Here is an 18142-nt window from a genome sequence, read left to right as displayed (position 1 = left end):
AATTATTCACTTTTGTCCTAACGATTCAGTGAATTTTGGATTGAGGGAAACTAGATTGTCACTTGATTGCGTTGTAGGCTACATAAGATGAAATAGGTTATACTTTTGGCTTGGGCAATAGTGCTACACGCATAATCATTTTTATTCAGTTAGTCAATGTGAACACATGAATGAACACACTTTAATGTGTTACTTGCCTTGTGCCTTTGCCTTTTTGGAAAAGGCAGAAGGTTTCTCATGCCTTTTTGAGATGCAGTCTTTAATAATTACACAGACCTGTTTGTCACACTGCTGCATGTCAGCTGACTGCCAATGTGGTTATGTGACTACTTTCATTAAAACAGCACGTCTGATAAACAACCTTAATAATAACTGAGAAGACAAATTTCTTTTCTTTATCATGGTTTACATATTTTCCAAGATTACACCATCTGCATTAGACAGGAGAAGAAAATCAGTCAACAGTAAAGTCTTGAGAAGTGTGTTCACATCTTGTTGGTGTCCAATTGGTTTAAACTTTGCCCCCAGGAGCTCACAGACCAAGCAAACAATGTTATTAAGGTTTTACTGTTTAATGGCGACTGTTACACATCTGTAACATTTACCCAACCTGGTTAGTCACTCAGTAACAACCTTATCAACCTCAAGAGAAAAGAGGACAGTCTTATCATAGCAGTTACTGCACCGTTTTGAGATAATGAATATAGGTCGGACTCTCTAAATTCACTTCACCGCCAAAAGAAAATCCACAGAGTTTGTCTTTTGACCCATGATAAGGAGCCATAATTATATGCTGCAGAAATTCATACAATACCTGTGTGCTGACTGCTTTGGAGTAAAAAGATGTCTTAATGGACTGAATACCCTAACATGCCAATCATCATCTGTGAAAGAAATAAAACTAAGCAAATTAGACATGGCCCTGTGATGGACTGGCGACCTGTCCAGGGTGTAGCCCGCCTTTCGCCCAGTGTCAGCTGGAATAGGCTCGAGCCCCCCGCGACCCTGTATGCAGGATAAGCAATTGACGATGGATGGATGGATGGAAATTAGACATGATAGAAAGAAGAAGAAGAAGACATACTTTACAAGGGGAAATTTAATGTTCTCACTCTGGTGTTATTATTGTTATTAGTATACACACACATGCACATGCAACAACACACGGAGAGATGTCAGAGTGAAGGGCTGCCATTCAGTGTGGCAAGTTGGGAGTTCTGGGGCTTGCTCAAGGCCACCTTCGGCATTGCCCAGGAGGTGAACTGGCACCTCTCAAGCTACCAGTCCACGCTCCACAACTCTGGTCCAAGCTGGACTCGAACAGGTGAACTGAAAAGAAAAAGTGAAAACGTGATGTGTATTTTCTAAGGGCTTTTAAAGGAATAGTTGCTGAAATTTCTTTGATAGACAGTAGGCCTATATAAGCATGAAAGTAAAGATACTTTCATGCTTAAAGTTAGATGAGAAAATCGATACAATTCTTATGTGTCTGTTAAATGTGAAGCTGGAGCCAGGAGACAGTTAGCTGTCTTAGCTAGCTGGAAACAGGGAAACAATTAGCCTGACTTTTACTTTTTGTGCATGCTAAACAAATGACACACCATGTGTTAATTATTTAGGTATAGTGGTGCTAGTAGACCTTTAGACAGAGCCATGCTAAGCTAAGCTAACTGGCTTGCTGTAGCTTGTAGCCACATATTCAACAGACACAGAGTGGTATCTAACAAGAAACAAAAGAAACACAACTGTGCCACAAATTACATGTAATCGTTTGTCTGGACACCACAGGTAACTTGGAAAGTATAATTTTTCTTTGTTAATTTTACCAAAGGTTTGTAAAGATTTAGCAACAAGACACTGTAAAGACATGTTGTCTTTCTTTTCACTGAAAACACAATGAAGGCAAACCTTTCTGCATTGGTTAAAAACTTACATGAGCGTACAGGCCTTTTACCTCAAAAACATTTCATGTCATGTGTGTCTGAATCACCCATTATTGTTACAAGTCTGTTGCATCATTGTGGTTGTCATGAGTGGCTAAATCATCCTTAGAGGAGGGTCACACCAAGACTCTGGGATGGGCATGTGTATTGAATAAAAATGAGGAAAAAGGCAGATGTCAGGAAACAGCCCATTATCATATTATATTGAATGTAAATACATTTTCTGTACAGGTGTAACTGATTTAGCTGTAGTCAGTGGAATTGATGAGCTTTGATCCTTAGTGCTTCATATTCTCTCTTTTATTATCTGCTCTGTTTGCAGTAAACAGTACTGAATTGTGGCCATGAACTTAGAGATCAAACTTCAAAATGGCATCCAGTAGAGAGACGATACAGAGCGCAGGAGACAGTATAGGCCTATTATTATTACTGGAAAAGGCAGAAAAAGAAGATGAAAAGAGGATTAATGAATGACACAAAATCAGGATATCATTCTTGAAGATTCCATATTTAAAATTTAAACAGGGTTTCTCTTCTTTTAATATTTCTTTTCTTGCCTCATCTATTTATTTTTTCTATTTACTGTTGTAAGTTATATTTGGCAAGCACTTTTAATAATGAAGTAAAGAAAGTGAAAATAAGGCATAATTACATTAAGACTAAATTAACAAGAAGTTAAAATGTATGTAAACTCTGCAACCAGCCAGGTGAAAGTCCACTCACATCAAGCATTGAGACACTCTGCAGCCCACATATGCTGCACAAAATCTTTCAAAGTTGGCAAGCCAGAAAATGCAATCTTTGTTTCACAGTCACAGGAACATGTAGATGCTCACCATGTAGTGTTTTTATTAATGGCCAGATTACATAAGAATATTTTTGTTTGACTTCTGTCCATCAGTTTTGCTCCCCATGTTTCGCAATGAAATTAGCATAGTGGTTATTTTTCTCCCCTCCAATGCGCCTATTGTCTGATGGGTTCCTGTCGAGAGCCTCATATTACAAGCCCACAGTGCGGCTATTGTATCTTGACAAGGACCTTTTACACACTCATTGCCAATACTAGCACTTATTGGCAGATTGAACAGAACAGAACAGCCAGACTCTTGCAGGTGTGGAAATTTCCATGCAGAGCCCTACTGTATGCTTAGTAAGTGAAACAAATGGAATCACAAAAAAACATGCTTAGAAGATGCAGAGGAGTGCATCTATACCATATACTCAGCTCTCATATTACATGTGCTGTGTGCTGTTGAGAGGTGTCAAAACACATAGAGGCCATTCATCACAAGAATAATTTCAGATTAAATATCTATTTGATGTCACTTGTAGAGGCCATTGTAGCAGATAAGACTGTCTGTTGTGGTACTGAGTACTGCATCTGTAGGACTACCTAACTTTAATTAGACAATGGTGCGCTAGCAAGGAAAAGCTGTTTGATCCAAGGAGAGGGAAGGGCTTCCCTTTGTACAGATTTATCTCCTCTTGGCTTCAAATCAAGGCTGCATTCCTGGCCCTTTAGCCTCATACAGCCACAGAAAGAACCCATGAAAGATGTCAGGTGTTACGATTACAAGAATGTAAAAACCCCATTATGACTTCTAGTCCTCAGTTAGAGTAAGATGAATCATAGTTTACAGTAGACTGCTTGCAAAAAGACAAGCAGTCTTGCCAAGATTCCTGTCCACACCCTAATATAGAAATAACTCTGTTAAAGTAATTACCACCTAACAATGAAAGTAAACCAAATGTGTCACATCATCAGCACATCATCAGCACAGTGACACACAATTGGGTAATGACATTTGATACAGCTCACTTGCAGCTAAACTGTTTTGTCAGCACACATAGTCTATGGAAAAACTAACTACCACACCTGATTAAAAACATTATTATTAAAGATTAGAAAAGCAAATGCAAGTCCTTAAAAGAACATTACAGGTGATTAAACAACAGAGAAGTCACTATGAATTCAAAATAAAGGCTCACAGGCAGTTTGAAAGAGTATTGGTGATATATCATGGTGGTGGTGAGGAGAGTGGGGGGGAGGGGGGTGATCTTTCACAGCATTTTACCAGAGACAATTTTGATTTCACCCATGAGTCGCTGTCATCAGCTTCCTCATCATGCAACCACTGGAAAGACGCTGCGATTTCAAACCCACAGCTGCTGTTGCCCAATAGAGAGAGCAGCGAGGAAAGTGGGCCGGGCTGCACGCCCCCAAGGCTTTATAAAATTCCCTCATACATCCGCCTTGTGCTGCACGTTGTAAACAAAGCAACTCTTCTGTCACTGCAACAATTTGCGATTTGAAACGAGAGAGAAAGAAAAGTTTTTGTGGACTTTTTCTGAGGAGAGTGTTCATCTCAAGACAATCAGAAGTTAAAACCAACAGGTAGGTTTCTGCTTCAGATAATAAAGTTACTCTTATTATGTAAGGAAGTGTGCGCTTAACTTTACTGTTGTATGTAAGTTTCCCAGTATGTCTGAGCACGCACCTCCTAATACAAGTTTTTAAAAAGGATGTTGTTTTAGTTTAAATCCCAAAAACATGTGCCAATTTTGATCGACCACAACTAACAGAAAAGGCCAACGCACAGAGCAAAACATGAGTATATGTTTAGATTTTTTTGCGCATAATAAGGACATGCAAAACACGCGTTATTAGGCTACATGTACACATTTTTGGGAGGGCGTTTTTATATGTTTTTGCATATTTATAAAACAACGTGGCATGTATTAGTTTTAATAGTATGGCACTCTTGTGTGTAGCATGTAAACTAGTGGCAGAGGAACACATTCTCACGTGACCCTAGAAGCGCACACGCACAAGCAGGAAGACTTTAAGATAAATGTTGCAACTTATGGGAGCAGTCATTTCATAACAAATCCTCCTAGCCTAGATATTAAGAAAACAAACACAGACAAACATGATGGTGGCTGAAGGGGGGAGGAGGTAATGCTTGCAACTAGCTAAATCAAAATGTGAAAAAAAAAAAGTCAAGTCAAGGACTTAATGGCAGTCTGCCAAAATATAAAGCATATCCTCCATTAGTTGCTATAAACAAGCTAATACAAGATACAGCACTGCATCCTGATGTATTTTCAGCAGCTTGCAGCTAATTCTAATGTGTGATATATTGCAAAATCCAGCCTTCAATCCTGTCTAAAAGATGATAGACCTGATCTCTGAAGGCCTTTTGAGCTGTGGTGATGCATGGGAGGATACATCTGACACTAAACACCAGCTGCTTGAACCAGTGTTGGTGATAATGGTTGTTTTTGAGCGGTGATCCCCTCAAACGACCCTTGCCCCCCCTCACCAACTTACCACAGCAACGGAGACCCCCCACATCTTTTACTATCTGAGAATCTAGGTCTGTGTCAGCTTAGTCCAGCGGGCCTGCTGCTGCCGTGCTGATATTTCAGAACCAGGGATTTGACAGATTAAACGAGTTCCCAAAGATTAGGGAAGCAATCATTGTTTCTGTAGATGGATGCTGTGGGCTCGTGGATTTATATGGAGGCAATGGAGTAGGGATGGCCTGCCCTTGATTCTGGCTCCCTAGAATTGAGGCTTGCTGTCCAAATCTAATCAGTACATATGTTTCTCTCTCGCTCTCTCTCAGAAAACAGAGAAAGAGTTTGAGCTCAGGCTGTTTTGTAACTAGGATGTTCTGGTTTAAAGAAGTGTCGTATCTCTGGATTTACAAACACTAATGTGTTATGTAGACCTGCGTCCGCGTTGTTGTTGTTGTTTTCCCTCTGAAGCTCAAGCCATATTATATCGCTGTCAAGTGAAAACATTAGATTTTCAAAAAAAATCAGCTTTTCAGGTATCAACACTAAAAACCTTATCATGAGAAATATGGTTATTATCAATAGAGCGGCAAAGATGAATTAATTAGTTGTCAACTATTAAAATAATCGCTAACTATTTTGATAATCAATTAATCGGTCTGACAAATCTTTATTTCCATATCTTGTTTCAGAAATAGTGAAACCGTATACCGTCTAATATTTCACAAAAAGTATAGAGTTGGAGAGTAGTAGAGATGCAGCCGATTTGGGACTACACATTTCAGGTCATCCTGAGCCTATATCCTCCCACTGTTTCCTGTTCATGATTGCATAACAGTGTCTCGCTTCTGCCAGGCCAGAGCTGTTCCAGTGAATAGTTTGTTTTCTTCCCCACAGCCTGACATTTTTTAAAAGAGAAAACAAAAGTTTCAATAGGGAATATGTATGTAGGAATTGTTTTAGCTTGGTTAAAGACCATGTGTGGCTTTTTGCCAGTGACACCAAGCCAGTTTGGAGTGAAGCCATTTTAAAGAAAGCACCCCTGCTGCAGCAGTAACATAACATCCCCGTAAGAAAAAGATGCACTGCAAAAACATCAAAATGGAACTCTGAGAAACAACATTTAACTCTTTGTTTTCATATAATTTATATGTATATTTTAAATACAACAACGGTTTTCCATTCCAATAATTTCACATGCATGACTGTGTTTGACAAATCTTACAGGAGAAATGTCGAGACAGCAACAATCCTCTCAGTGCTTGGGAATGGGGATCATGTGGGGTTAAACTAACACACCTACCTCCCTCCTCTCCTCTTGGCCAGGTGAAACATTAGCTAAGCAAGGCGACCGGTTCGAGGCACACCGCTGGTGTGAACAGCAGGTGACCTAGTTGTCTCAGCCTGTTGCCTTGGCCAAGCTCTTTCTCTACTGTCAGCCTGCTAACAGGTGGTGATTGTGGCCAAGTCCAGAGGAAGTCTGTGTTCTGTTAATGAGCTCTCCGGGCTGGTTTTACACAGCCATGTTTGCAAATAGGCTTGAAAAAAGGCTTAGAGGATTCCCCCCATGTTGATGCGTGCTGATTTTTCCCCTTTTCTAATCTGAAACCGCCTGAGTTGTTTCATGCCTTCTCTCACGTGGCTGTGGAATCTCAACGGGGGCTGAGTTCTTGTCCTCTTCAACAAAGCTCCTGCAGTGTGATGGCGGCCATGTTTTTGGAGGCCTCAGCAGAAAAATGAACCTGTTGTTTGATACTCCTGTTCCTCTATGCTATTGTGAGATCCGGCTGGCTCCGGTCTCTGGGCGGGCGTGCGTGCGTGCGTCCAGGGCGTATTCTGCCGGACAACCATCATCTCCACATTTGAAATGTAATGAATCACTTCCTCTAAAAAAAAAAAAAAACACCTCGCTCGGACAGCCACGCTGCAGTCCTGTAGGTTGATGTTTTTGTTTTCTTCTGTTCCTATAAACAAAGGTAAACAGAGAAAGACAGAGCGCACAAAGCAGATGGAAGGACTCAAAGCAAGCAAACATAGTGACTGCAACCAAGCAGAAACCGAGACAAACAGAGCAGCGTGATAGAATGAACACAGTTAGAAAGCCAGCAGAGGGATGAAAAGAGGCTGGGAACTATTGATAGGAACAAGGGTGTCTGTTGCTTCCTGTGTGTGTGGGTCAGTAAGCAGGGGGAGAGAGGAGGGCCGGGACATTGCTCTCAGGAGCCACTGGTGCTTGTGGACAAAGAGCCCTGTTAACTGGCTAATTTGATTTATATGCAGAGCAACAGCCTGTCCCGCACTCCTCCAACACAGCATCATGATCCACAGTACAAGCTGACGCCTGGCTTCTCTTCACACTCCCCCTTTCCTTTCTTTCCTTTTTCTCCCTGCCTTTCTCAGCTTCTGTTTGTCTGTCCCCCTCTTCTTTCTTCTCTCTCTTGAATCTTTCTCGCTGAACAGGACGTTAGTGTTCTCTTTTGAAATATGCGCCAGGTCTTTATCAGGGAGTGACTGCTTCAATTTTCAGTTCTGTGGGTAATCAACTCAGGTTGTCTTTGAGATTTTCTCTCCATGTGTCTACTCATCGGTCTGTCTGTGTGTCTCTGCTGTGGGCGGTTTACAGGTGTGGCCCATTATTTGGTTTGCATGTTAGTGCAGATCAGTGTGTGTGTGTGTGTGTGTGTGTATGTGTTCAGGTCTGTAGTAGATTCTTTATTTGCTTTGTGTAGATAAGAAACACGCCCCCACTCCAGCCCCCACTTCTTTTCAGGGAATTTTATTGTCTACAAATCTTACAGCCAGCCAACCTTTGCCACACCTTTTTGTTAAGAGGTTTGAGATAAACATCTTGCTTCATTAAAAAGGAAACACTTAAGTATCTTGTACAATTTGGGCTTTTTACCCACACATTATCCAAACACATCTTTCCTTTCGTGACCTCTGAAACACAGGTTGATCCTGTCACTCACTCACTATTGTGATCTCTCTGCCCACCAGGCTCCGCAGGTCTTTGAAATGGATGACATCCAAGTTGTTGAGTCCAAACCCCTGCTTGTTGACAGGGACCTTCCGGTATGTATTCTGAACAGAGCCAAGTCAAATCGTGTTTGACAATAACTCTCAGAAACATGTTGTGACCTGCTCGAAGACTTTATCCCTCAGCTTTGCATGATTTACACCTGAAGAGTTACTTGTGTGGTTCATTAGATACATCTGTGGTTGAATGTGATTGTTGCATGTAAGACTGAATGAATACACTATTTCAGAAAGAAATACACTAAAATAATAATTAAGTTAGTCACTGTAAATCTCCTGTATAATTTCTGACAAGTAAGTGCTGCAGAAAATGGTTCTCTTCATTTTTTTTTTCTTTTTTTTTAATTCTTTTTTTTTAATTAAATCTCACATTCTTTAATTTCTTATGTTGTTTTACAAGAAAATAATTTCCGTTAATGAGTGGACAAAAAAGGTTTGTGTGAACGTTTCTGTGCACCACAAGCTCTGAGGGTCGTTTGTTGACCCTATCCATCCCTTAATAACATTGAATATACATGTAAAGTTCAATCATTGATCAGTTGTCCTTTGTAACTATTATGCTCACATGAAAGAGGTCATATGGATGTGAAAATACATTCAGTGACAGGATGACGCCCTCAGGATATTAGATTATAGCATGTTACACCATAATTGAATTAGTTCTGTATTTTCATTACTCTGTTCTTTCCTTGCAGGGCCTGAGGGAGGCTGTGCAGCAGCTCGTTATCAAGGTACATTTGGAAGAACGCAAGAAACAAGATCTAGCATTTATTTTTCCCACCAGCTTTAAACCTAGCTTTATTAAGGTTTTGCTGAAAGATGATGCCAGTTGCTAGTTGTATACCCCAATGATTTTATCCTATATATTTTTATTTTTAGCTTGTATGGTACCATCTAGTGGTTGATAAAAAGAAATACTCGCCACTAATCAACACAGTTGTTGCATCTATCTTGATGATGAGCTTTCATCCGCTGTGATTTTATTATGACTGAAATCTAATTGGGCCTCCACTGAGTCAACTACTGAAAATTCTGAAACACACATTGGACTGGCTATGTAAGGTAACACAGCTACAGTGCATCGACACTTTCACTTTCCTCTCCAGCACATAGATTCTCACACACACATTTTAGTTAGTACTCAGCACTGTGGGCAGTACTCAGACCGTCACTCTCCAGAGAAAGTTTTCAGGTAAAAGAAGTTGTTGTTCTTAAAGGTACAGTGTGAGGACCAAATACACATTCTCAAGTATTGACTTTTACTGTAAACATAAAGCTTCAGTCTGTGAGGTCAGGGTGTGTAAAGGGTTTACTCCCGACACTGATATTAAAACGCCAACATTGGCATGCAAATGCGTCGTCTTTTCCCCTTTGAGTTTCATAGATAGCCCGTGCACTTACACACACATACACGCACACACACACGTCAGATTGCAGGATTATCTGTCCTGTGTTGCCTACGTGCTCCTTGTTTGTCCTGAAGAGGTGGAGGGTGGGTGGAGCAAGGTGAATTACGTGTACATTATGTCCAGTAAATAGGTTATACACCTTCTAAGATGTTCTTCTGGGGCAGATCCCATGCAGTCAAAGCTGGTTTGAAAACTACCCAATAGGTCATCTTGTACACTGTGCTTGAGCTGCAGGTCAGGTCACCAAATGTTATTTTGGTGAAAATGCAGAAATTGATGGCTGTATACAAGTATTGTTTTCCCATAGTAACAAGTGTGCCAGTATATGAGAAGGGATACACACTTTAGAGTGTGTATCTTAATTTGGAATTACATTCTTCAAATACACACTTATCAGAACCATTCCCTTGACATAAAATTAACATTATTCATGTATTTATGGCAATATTTGTAATTGCAAACAAAAAATATATATTTAAATTTTTTTGAGAATTAACAGCTTTTAGGCCTAATTAAATCAGTCTGTCACTTGACTGTTTTTGGAGTATTTTCAGGAAATGTTTATGAAAATCATTACTTTGGAAATGTTTTCCCAGAATATCACTGAACAATGACTGCTGTCTTCTCCCGTCTCATTTATTTACATGTTTTCCCACTGATCACATACCTACACTTACTCAGGTTAATTCAGTAGCCAATGCCCCTCTGTCTGACATTGGCTGATCCAATTTAGGGATCTCTTCATCACGAGTTTGTTTTAACCAGCCTGCAAGGCACCATGGGAGGCCAGGAGCTTAAGCCAACTGGTAAGCAGCAGGGGTATAAAATGCCACTCACAGAACAGGGCTAAACAACTTCAGAGGCTTACCAACATTTGGATCTATAGCTCAGGGAGCCACTGTGACAACAGTTTTTCAGTAGCGAGCAACTTTGAACTCTTGTCCTGCAAAAATGGTCCTGGAGGATTCTGATGTGGAAATGATTGTTGCTGAGATTGAAGTCAGCGTGAGTAGAGTGAAGGCTTTGTTGAAATGTTTGCTCTGAGCAGTTTCCAGTGGATTTGTTGGATTGTGCTGCCTGCTGTCGGAGTTGTTTAACAGGTGTCTGAACAGAGAATTATAAAAGTGGTTTGGTTGTTTGTTTGTTTTTATAATTTGGTTGTAGATTAGTTTTAAAACTGAAAGAAAATTGCTTCAAATATTGATGACATTAAAAACATGTCTACCATTAGACGAGGCATGAAACATTTCGTACATGCATCATTGCAAACTGAAATGCAAGAATGACGATCCTGTGGTTAATTGGGGTGGTAGTGGTGGTAAATGTATTCAGTTTAGACATATCACTCTGTTACTGGACACAGTGTTGCAGTGCATTGTTTTTCTCGTCGTTTAGAGCTTAAAGCTGAATTCCTTGATGTGTTTGCTTTGAATATTGTGAAATTGCTTTTTATCAGCACATTTGATGCCAAATTTGGTCTTTTTTTTTTTTTTTGCACCTGTAGGAGCATGATGTGGAGACTCCGCATGGACGAATCCACTGTACAATGAAGGGGGTGCCCAAGGGTGACAGACCAGTCATCCTCACCCTCCATGATATTGGACTGAACCGTAAGTCTGGCTCCTTATGCCGCTCTACCGAGTCGATACATCTGTTGTTGTGCCTAAAAGTGTTTTGAATTATCACACCATGTAGGATCTGATTAAGTTGAGCAAGCTAACTTTATATTAAGTTTATTATGTTTCAGCATGTAAGCTCTTCCAAGCTGACTGACCGATCTTTATGACTGTGTTAAATGCAAGGCGCTGAGGCACAAAGCCCTCATACACTTATTCTCAGGTTACTTGAGGCTGTTCCTGCTTATCCGCAAAGGATCACTTATCCACCTCCCTTTTTTTCCAGACAAAACCTGCTGGAACTCACTCTTCAACCATGAGGACATGTCAGAGATCATGCAGCACTTTGCTGTGTGTCATGTTGATGCCCCAGGGCAGCATGAGGGAGCTAACACGTTTTCCACTGGGTGAGCCAGACACACACAGGCACTTGTATGTATGTCAAGCAGTCCGTGACCTTTAACTCAAACAGGTAGATCAGTGTGGATGTGCTTAAGATGACCTAATTCGACAAGTGTTTTGTGGGGACAGTTGTTCTCGTCCTCCTTCTCGTTCAGCCTAATCTCTGCTTTGTTGGTGGGACTTCGCCTCATGTTAATGCTACCTGAGCTGAACATGAAACCAGCTCATGAAATACACATGGCTTTTACAATCTGATATCAACAACAAGGATCAATAAAGATCCGTGATTAGAAAGTGGTTATTATTAAATTGTTAACTAAAGGTTTGTAACAACTTGTTCTTTGTTTTCAGATATGAGTACCCTTCTATGGACCAACTCTCTGAGACCCTGCCACTGGTGTTGAAGCACTTTGGGTAAGTTAATTTGCAAATCTTAAATTTGACTGTCCACACTCACATGAAGATTTTTTCAAACCTGTTGTCCTAACAGTATCCTTATATGTCTGATCGCAGGCTGAAGAGTGTTATTGGAATGGGCATTGGAGCTGGCGCCTACATTCTGACCAGATTCGCTGTAGGTTTCACCCTTCAACTCTCAATCAGGCTTAATAATTATGAGTTTAATCATTTTAGGATTAGCAGAGCCGGCTAATGTGTCTTTTTGCTGATTTTGGCAATATAACGTTGCTTATTGTTTGAGCCTGCTGAGCCATAAAAGCCTCAGGAATGTTCCAGATCAGCTCAACACTAACACTGTGCTCAGTAGGAAGTCTCACTTTGTGGACACAAAGCTGACAGAGATACAACTTTTAACTCCTTTCTGCAGCCCTCCCTGCAGCTGTATCAAAGTCTACGTAACTGCACATAAATAAATATTTTAATTTAATATGTATTTAATAAAAAAATACTTTGACATTAAAAGGCTTCCCTATCCTACAGACGCAGAATTTACCACACATCAGAATGAAACAGAAATGCAATTATATGAATATGAAAATTATGACTAACAAATCAAGAGTTTAAGATGCCCCAAAACATTTGCAGCCTGGACCCAATTTTTGCATGTATATTCAGCTAAATGCAGTGCTGTGTGTTACATTAAGAAATCAAAAATTTCATGTTGCGTGTGTTTTTAGCTGGACTACCCGGACATGGTAGAGGGCCTGTTGCTCATCAACATCAACCCGTGTGCTGAGGGATGGATGGACTGGGCTGCCCACAAGGTAACGCGCGCACACACAAGCCCACACTTAATCGCTCAAACATACACACATATAGCATTTTTTTAAATAACTGTCTAAAACATCACCAGAAGCTAAATGGAAACTGAGAATTTTAGAATGGCAGAGCTGAATGTAGTTTTTATGTCTGATTTCAGATCAGCGGCTGGACTCATGCCATGCCCGACATGATCATTACCCACCTCTTTGGAAAGGTACAGATTCAGATTCTCCTTGTTTACCTAAATCTCATTACACAGGCACAGGGCAGTGTGCTCTTACCTAGCTTTTCTGGGTCTTTAGGTCTCAGCAAGTTAAACTGATTTTGTGTTCGCTCACAGGAAGAGATCCACAACAACCATGACCTGATCGGAACATACCGCCACCACGTCCTGAACGACATGAACCAGTTTAACCTGCATCTCTTTGTCAAGTCCTACGAAAGGTAAAGAAAACGTTTTCAAAATCAGACAACATGGCTTTCACAGGTGGATTGAGTGAATTATTATTATTATTATTATTATTATTAGGCACTGCAGGGATAGAAATACACTAAGTACAGCCTAAAAGGCAACAGGTTTTAGAATCTTAACTTTCATTTAACGGAAACTGACATTTTTAACGTGTTTCTCTTGTTACAGTCGGAGGGATCTGGAAATTGAGAGGCCGATCCCTGGAGGCAGTGTCAGAACCCTTAAGTAAGTTGTTATGAATCAAATATCACCTGCTGCATATTTTAAGTCACATTATTATATTAAACATAATATTACACCAACGCTGACTTGTAATTGAACATGTTTGATTTATTTATTTTTTCCTTCCTCCAGATGCCCTTCTCTGCTGGTGGTTGGCGACAGCTCCCCTGCTGTGGAGGCTGTGGTAAGTTGAGTTCACGCAGCCATTAAAAACAAGGCTCTAATGCTAATGATTAGACTTCCCACCACCGTTAACCCAGCTAACTTGTGCTGGACGTGTTTTCCATTGACTTCACAGTCACCTGTTTTAAGCCCAAGAGATATGCAAGATTAAACACTTAAGTTATGTTAAACTGTTGACCTTAAGCGAGGACAAAGTTGGAAACAGGAATCAAGCAACTCGGTAGTTTTAATCTGTTAAAGTTAAGAGACTTGTGTGACTGCTACTGCTTTGAGCTACAGGGAGGCTCCCCAAATACCCCAAACCGAATTGCTGATTTGATATTATATTATCAAAGATATTAGCCACAACCAGCAAAAACCTTGTTTTAAATGCATTATCTTAGACATAGCATTTTATATATTCAACCTGCTAAATATGATCAATAATCATACAAGACTTTCTGAATAGATGTTTTATTTGTACCCACAGGTTGAGTGCAACACCAAGCTGGATCCCACAAAGACTACCCTGCTGAAGGTAAAGGCCTGTTTCTCTCCCTCTGTCCTGCCCTCTCCTGCTTCTCCTGTCTCATACCCTCATTCAGATTATAATTGCCTTGATGGAAACACGTCGGCTGATAAGATTCCAGTGGCTCAGCATTTACATGGTGACATATTAACCATACGCACATTGTCTCTGAGGACACAATCTGCTGCAGCTGACCTACTTGTGTTGGCCTATGGCAACCCTTTATGATCCTCAACTGAACCAAATGGCTGTTAGAGCTAAAATGGGTGCCATTTATTGGGGTTAACCGTTCAGAGTCTAGAGGAACACCTTGGAGGTAGTGAGGACAAGGTGTTCAAAATGGGTCATTTCGAGTGTAATTGTGCGTGTCCACTGCTGTGCGAATGTACAAGTGCCAACGTACTTAATGCTAATGGACACTTTTGTGTTTTACCTCCTCTGCAGATGGCGGACTGCGGCGGCATGCCCCAAGTTGATCAGGTGTGTATGTCCATGTTTGCGAGAAACTGTTAATGTTGTAAAACAGGCAGGACAGGGCTGGATAATCAGCGCAGAGGATCAGGTGGATGGCATAAGAAGGTTAAACTTAAGAGCATTAACAAGTGGCAGACATGAACCACAGTTGTCAGGTTGTAATCCTCCACCCTACGTTGCACCTGCTCATAGCAGCTGTCATATCTCAGACCCTGAGCAGTGAGCTGCTGGATGAGAGATTGTGTCTGTCGATTTTGTGTAAACAAGTGTGATAATGGCAAGAAGACTAATTATCTCCCTTCTTGTGTTTTCATTCCTTGCAGCCTGGGAAACTGACAGAAGCTTTCAAGTACTTTATTCAGGGCATGGGATACAGTAAGTACTCAAGCCGTGTGTGTGTGTGTGTGTGTGTGTGTGTGTGTGTGTGTGTATTTTGGCGACCTGCACTTTGCAGGAATGTTAAATTTGCCACTACCAATTGATGACACCACCATGCAGAAAGTGAGTTTACTGCCACCTTGTGGTGAGATGAAGGTCTTTGTCCTACAGGTCACGCTCTCCTCTTCAGTCCTTGGTGTTTGTTCATAAATGTGTGCACTGGGGTGTAACTTAACTCTTAACTTAACCTAAGGTGAACTCCACATGTTTATTGTACTACAGAACGGTAGTGGAAGAAGTTTTCAGATTCTTTAAAGTAAAAGAATTTCCCTTGGTAGTAGGGAAAGTCTTCGCACTAGTATTCAGTGAAATTGCTTATTATGAAAAATACCCACTATTCAGATAAAATCTCACCCATTTTAATGTTGTAGTTGGTCAATACTGAACTGACTCTGGATATTTTATTTACTGTTGCGTGGTTTAATGTTCTGTGTAACAATACATTGTATTTTGTATGTTCATTATAGGTTTTAAATGTTAATCTGCAAAGTAACAAGTAGTCTAAAGCTCTCAGATGTAGTAGAGTAAAAAGCACAATAGTTCTCTCTGAAATGTTGTAGAGTAACATGAAGTTAAGCACTCAAGTAAAGTACAATTATCTCAGAAATAGTAGTAGCACTATAATAATCTTCAATCAAAGCAGTTCATTTACTAAATCCTCCCCCTGCCCCCTCAGTGCCCTCCGCCAGCATGACCCGCCTGGTCCGCTCACGCACCGCCTCCGGCTCCAGCGTCACTTCCTTCGACGGTAACCGCTCCCGCTCCCACACCAGTGAGGGAAACCGCTCCCGCTCCCACACTAACGAGGGCAGCCGCAGCCGCAGCCACACGACCGAGAACCAGCGCGGCCGTTCCCACACAGACGGCTCCATGGACGGCACAGCCAACGTGGACCAAGCCGTGCCCAAGTCCACTGAAGTGTCCTGCTAAGTGAACCTCCACTCTCCAGACACCCAAACCTACACCTCTCAAGGTCCCTTTGGTTTGTGCTGCGCTGCCTCTAACTGACACACAGACACACACATTCCTGTGCACATACACTGAGATGTGGAGAGTGAAACTAAGATAGCATACCTGCAACAGTAAAAACGCACAATGGACACTCACCTGCAGAATAGTCATTGCAGCTGAGATGACCCAGTTTTAAATAATGTCTCTTGAGTGGGAGACCAGGGTCAGCTGGATGCCTGGTTTGTCATTTTGAGGGACTTAAACATATCTGAACAGAAAAGGCTCCTGATCTCCTTGTTCAGATGAGTGTGTAGTTGGGGGCAACGCAGCATCTGGGGACACCGAAGCAGAGAATGTCGGAGAAAGCTGTGGCTACGAGTACACCAGCTTGTATATGTATCTCTTTATAATCTGTCATATGTATTAATAAAAAAAAAAATCTTAATTTCCATTTCTGCATTCCCATACCCTGTTTTTATTAATTTTTACCATATTGACACAGCTTTCTCAAATATACCTAAATGTAAATGACTTTTTTTTCCCCCCATGTTTGATGTTGTGTTTGTACGTAGGAGCAGATTTGTAGATGTGGAGAGAGAATGTGGGGGGGTGGCACTTGGATAAGTAAAAAATGTCAGTTTGCCTCACAAATTAAGGGACAGACTTAAAGTACATCGTGTGTGTAAATAATATTGTTCCATCTTGCCAATGTCCTTAATCCTTGAGTTGTTGTGGGTTTTTTTTTTTTTTTTTTAAACATTGTTATTTTAATAATTTGGTCCGCTGGTGAACTTATATATATTTCAGGAATCAAATGATAATTTTTACTACATTCCAGTAAGACCCTATGCTTTGTCATTAATCCAAACATATTCTGAAACAAAAATTCAAAAGCTTTTACATCGTGTGCTTTATTAATGGATCATGGCTTCAGACAAAAAGTTTTTTATTTTTTATGATTTCTATGCAATCAAGCACAATGGAACAAAGATGTGCCATGAAATTGTTCACTTTTTAGATGTGATGCTCCTATGTGGTTGTGGATTTTTGGGTGAAGTGATAGGTCCACATGTTAACATGAGGATAGCCATAGACCTTACCTGTCACCTTCTACTCCCGTATTTTACTTGCACTACAGCAACATTTTGCTTTGTAGTACACACAAACAGCTTTGTAAAGATATCATGCAATGCACAACCGTCTAATGCTGTAGAAAACATTAAAATGACATAACAGTTTGTATTTATTAAAAAAATGACAATAAAAACTTGTAACAGATCTTCCCTGATCCTGTCATTATTGCTTATTCAAATATGTAGTCATGAATATAAAGGTAAATATATCCAGTAAATCCTTATTATAATGTTATTCTTATTGACTTGTGAGTTTAAAGACAGACAGTGTTAGTTCTTGAAAAGCATCTCAAAAACCTTCCATGTGTTATTACATATGCAAAAAGCTACGTAAATAAATTAAGCCTTCCGTATTTTAACCACTCACTGGATGAATATTTTTTCATTTGCAAAGCAGTTCTACAAATGTTCTTCAAAGACACATGCTTTATGAATCCATTCTGGAGACTCATATTTCATATTTACAGATTTTTCCAATAGGAAAAAAGACTATAAGAAAAATCCCTTGTACATCATCATACACATTACAAATATAAAACATTGTATAAGAAAAAGAAGCCAGAAGAAAGTCAGGATGCTTCCACAGGCTGAGAGCGTGATTGACACCGGTTACAAGGTATATACAGGAATCCTGAAGTAAAATTCAATACCTTTTTAAGACCTTTTCAAGACTTTTTCAACATATTTCAAGACTGCCGCGCCACTTTGAGCTGTAACCAATTAAATCAGCCACACACCTTTAAAAGGGATATTTTTGAGTTTTTAAAAGGAATTTAAATATCTTTATAACATATTTATTGCCATATGTCATCAGGTTGTAACACCACCTAAAAA

At 40.3% G+C, this 18142-nt stretch overlaps 1 protein-coding gene and 1 long non-coding RNA gene across 2 annotated transcripts; one reads left to right on the top strand and one right to left on the bottom strand.

The window, feature by feature from the left end:
• Positions 1–556: 556 nt before the first annotated feature.
• On the bottom strand, positions 557–7498 carry LOC119906809. Its single transcript, XR_005445039.1, has 2 exons — positions 6547–7498; positions 557–1329 (listed from the first exon to the last, which is right to left on the bottom strand). It is a non-coding gene; the product is annotated as an uncharacterized LOC119906809 (long non-coding RNA).
• ndrg1a (N-myc downstream regulated 1a) lies at positions 4180–17454 on the top strand. Its single transcript, XM_038724168.1, has 16 exons — positions 4180–4338; positions 8241–8315; positions 8975–9010; positions 11193–11298; positions 11591–11711; positions 12058–12120; positions 12220–12280; positions 12843–12929; positions 13085–13141; positions 13268–13371; positions 13568–13624; positions 13754–13805; positions 14274–14321; positions 14757–14792; positions 15110–15161; positions 15901–17454. The coding sequence occupies exons 2-16, from the start codon at positions 8259–8261 to the stop codon at positions 16152–16154; spliced, it is 1191 nt and encodes a 396-aa protein (XP_038580096.1). The 5' UTR covers positions 4180–4338; positions 8241–8258; the 3' UTR covers positions 16155–17454.
• Positions 17455–18142: the final 688 nt, after the last annotated feature.

This window comes from Micropterus salmoides, unplaced genomic scaffold (assembly GCF_014851395.1).
Source record: "Micropterus salmoides isolate LMB-PRFRI ecotype aquatic unplaced genomic scaffold, ASM1485139v1 Ms_hic_scaffold_17, whole genome shotgun sequence".
Classification (NCBI taxonomy): domain Eukaryota; kingdom Metazoa; phylum Chordata; class Actinopteri; order Centrarchiformes; family Centrarchidae; genus Micropterus; species Micropterus salmoides.
Note: the sequence above shows the minus strand (reverse complement) of the source record. Positions and strands in the feature narration are given on the sequence as shown.

Bases quoted from the DNA above. Each gene is read 5' to 3' on its own strand.
- ndrg1a (XM_038724168.1), top strand. From the start codon at position 8,259: ATGGATGACATCCAAGTTGTTGAGTCCAAACCCCTGCTTGTTGACAGG. The intron at 12,121-12,219 runs GTAAGTTAATTT...GTCTGATCGCAG, and splicing joins CTGGTGTTGAAGCACTTTGG to GCTGAAGAGTGTTATTGGAA. The intron at 13,372-13,567 runs GTAAAGAAAACG...CTCTTGTTACAG, and splicing joins TTTGTCAAGTCCTACGAAAG to TCGGAGGGATCTGGAAATTG.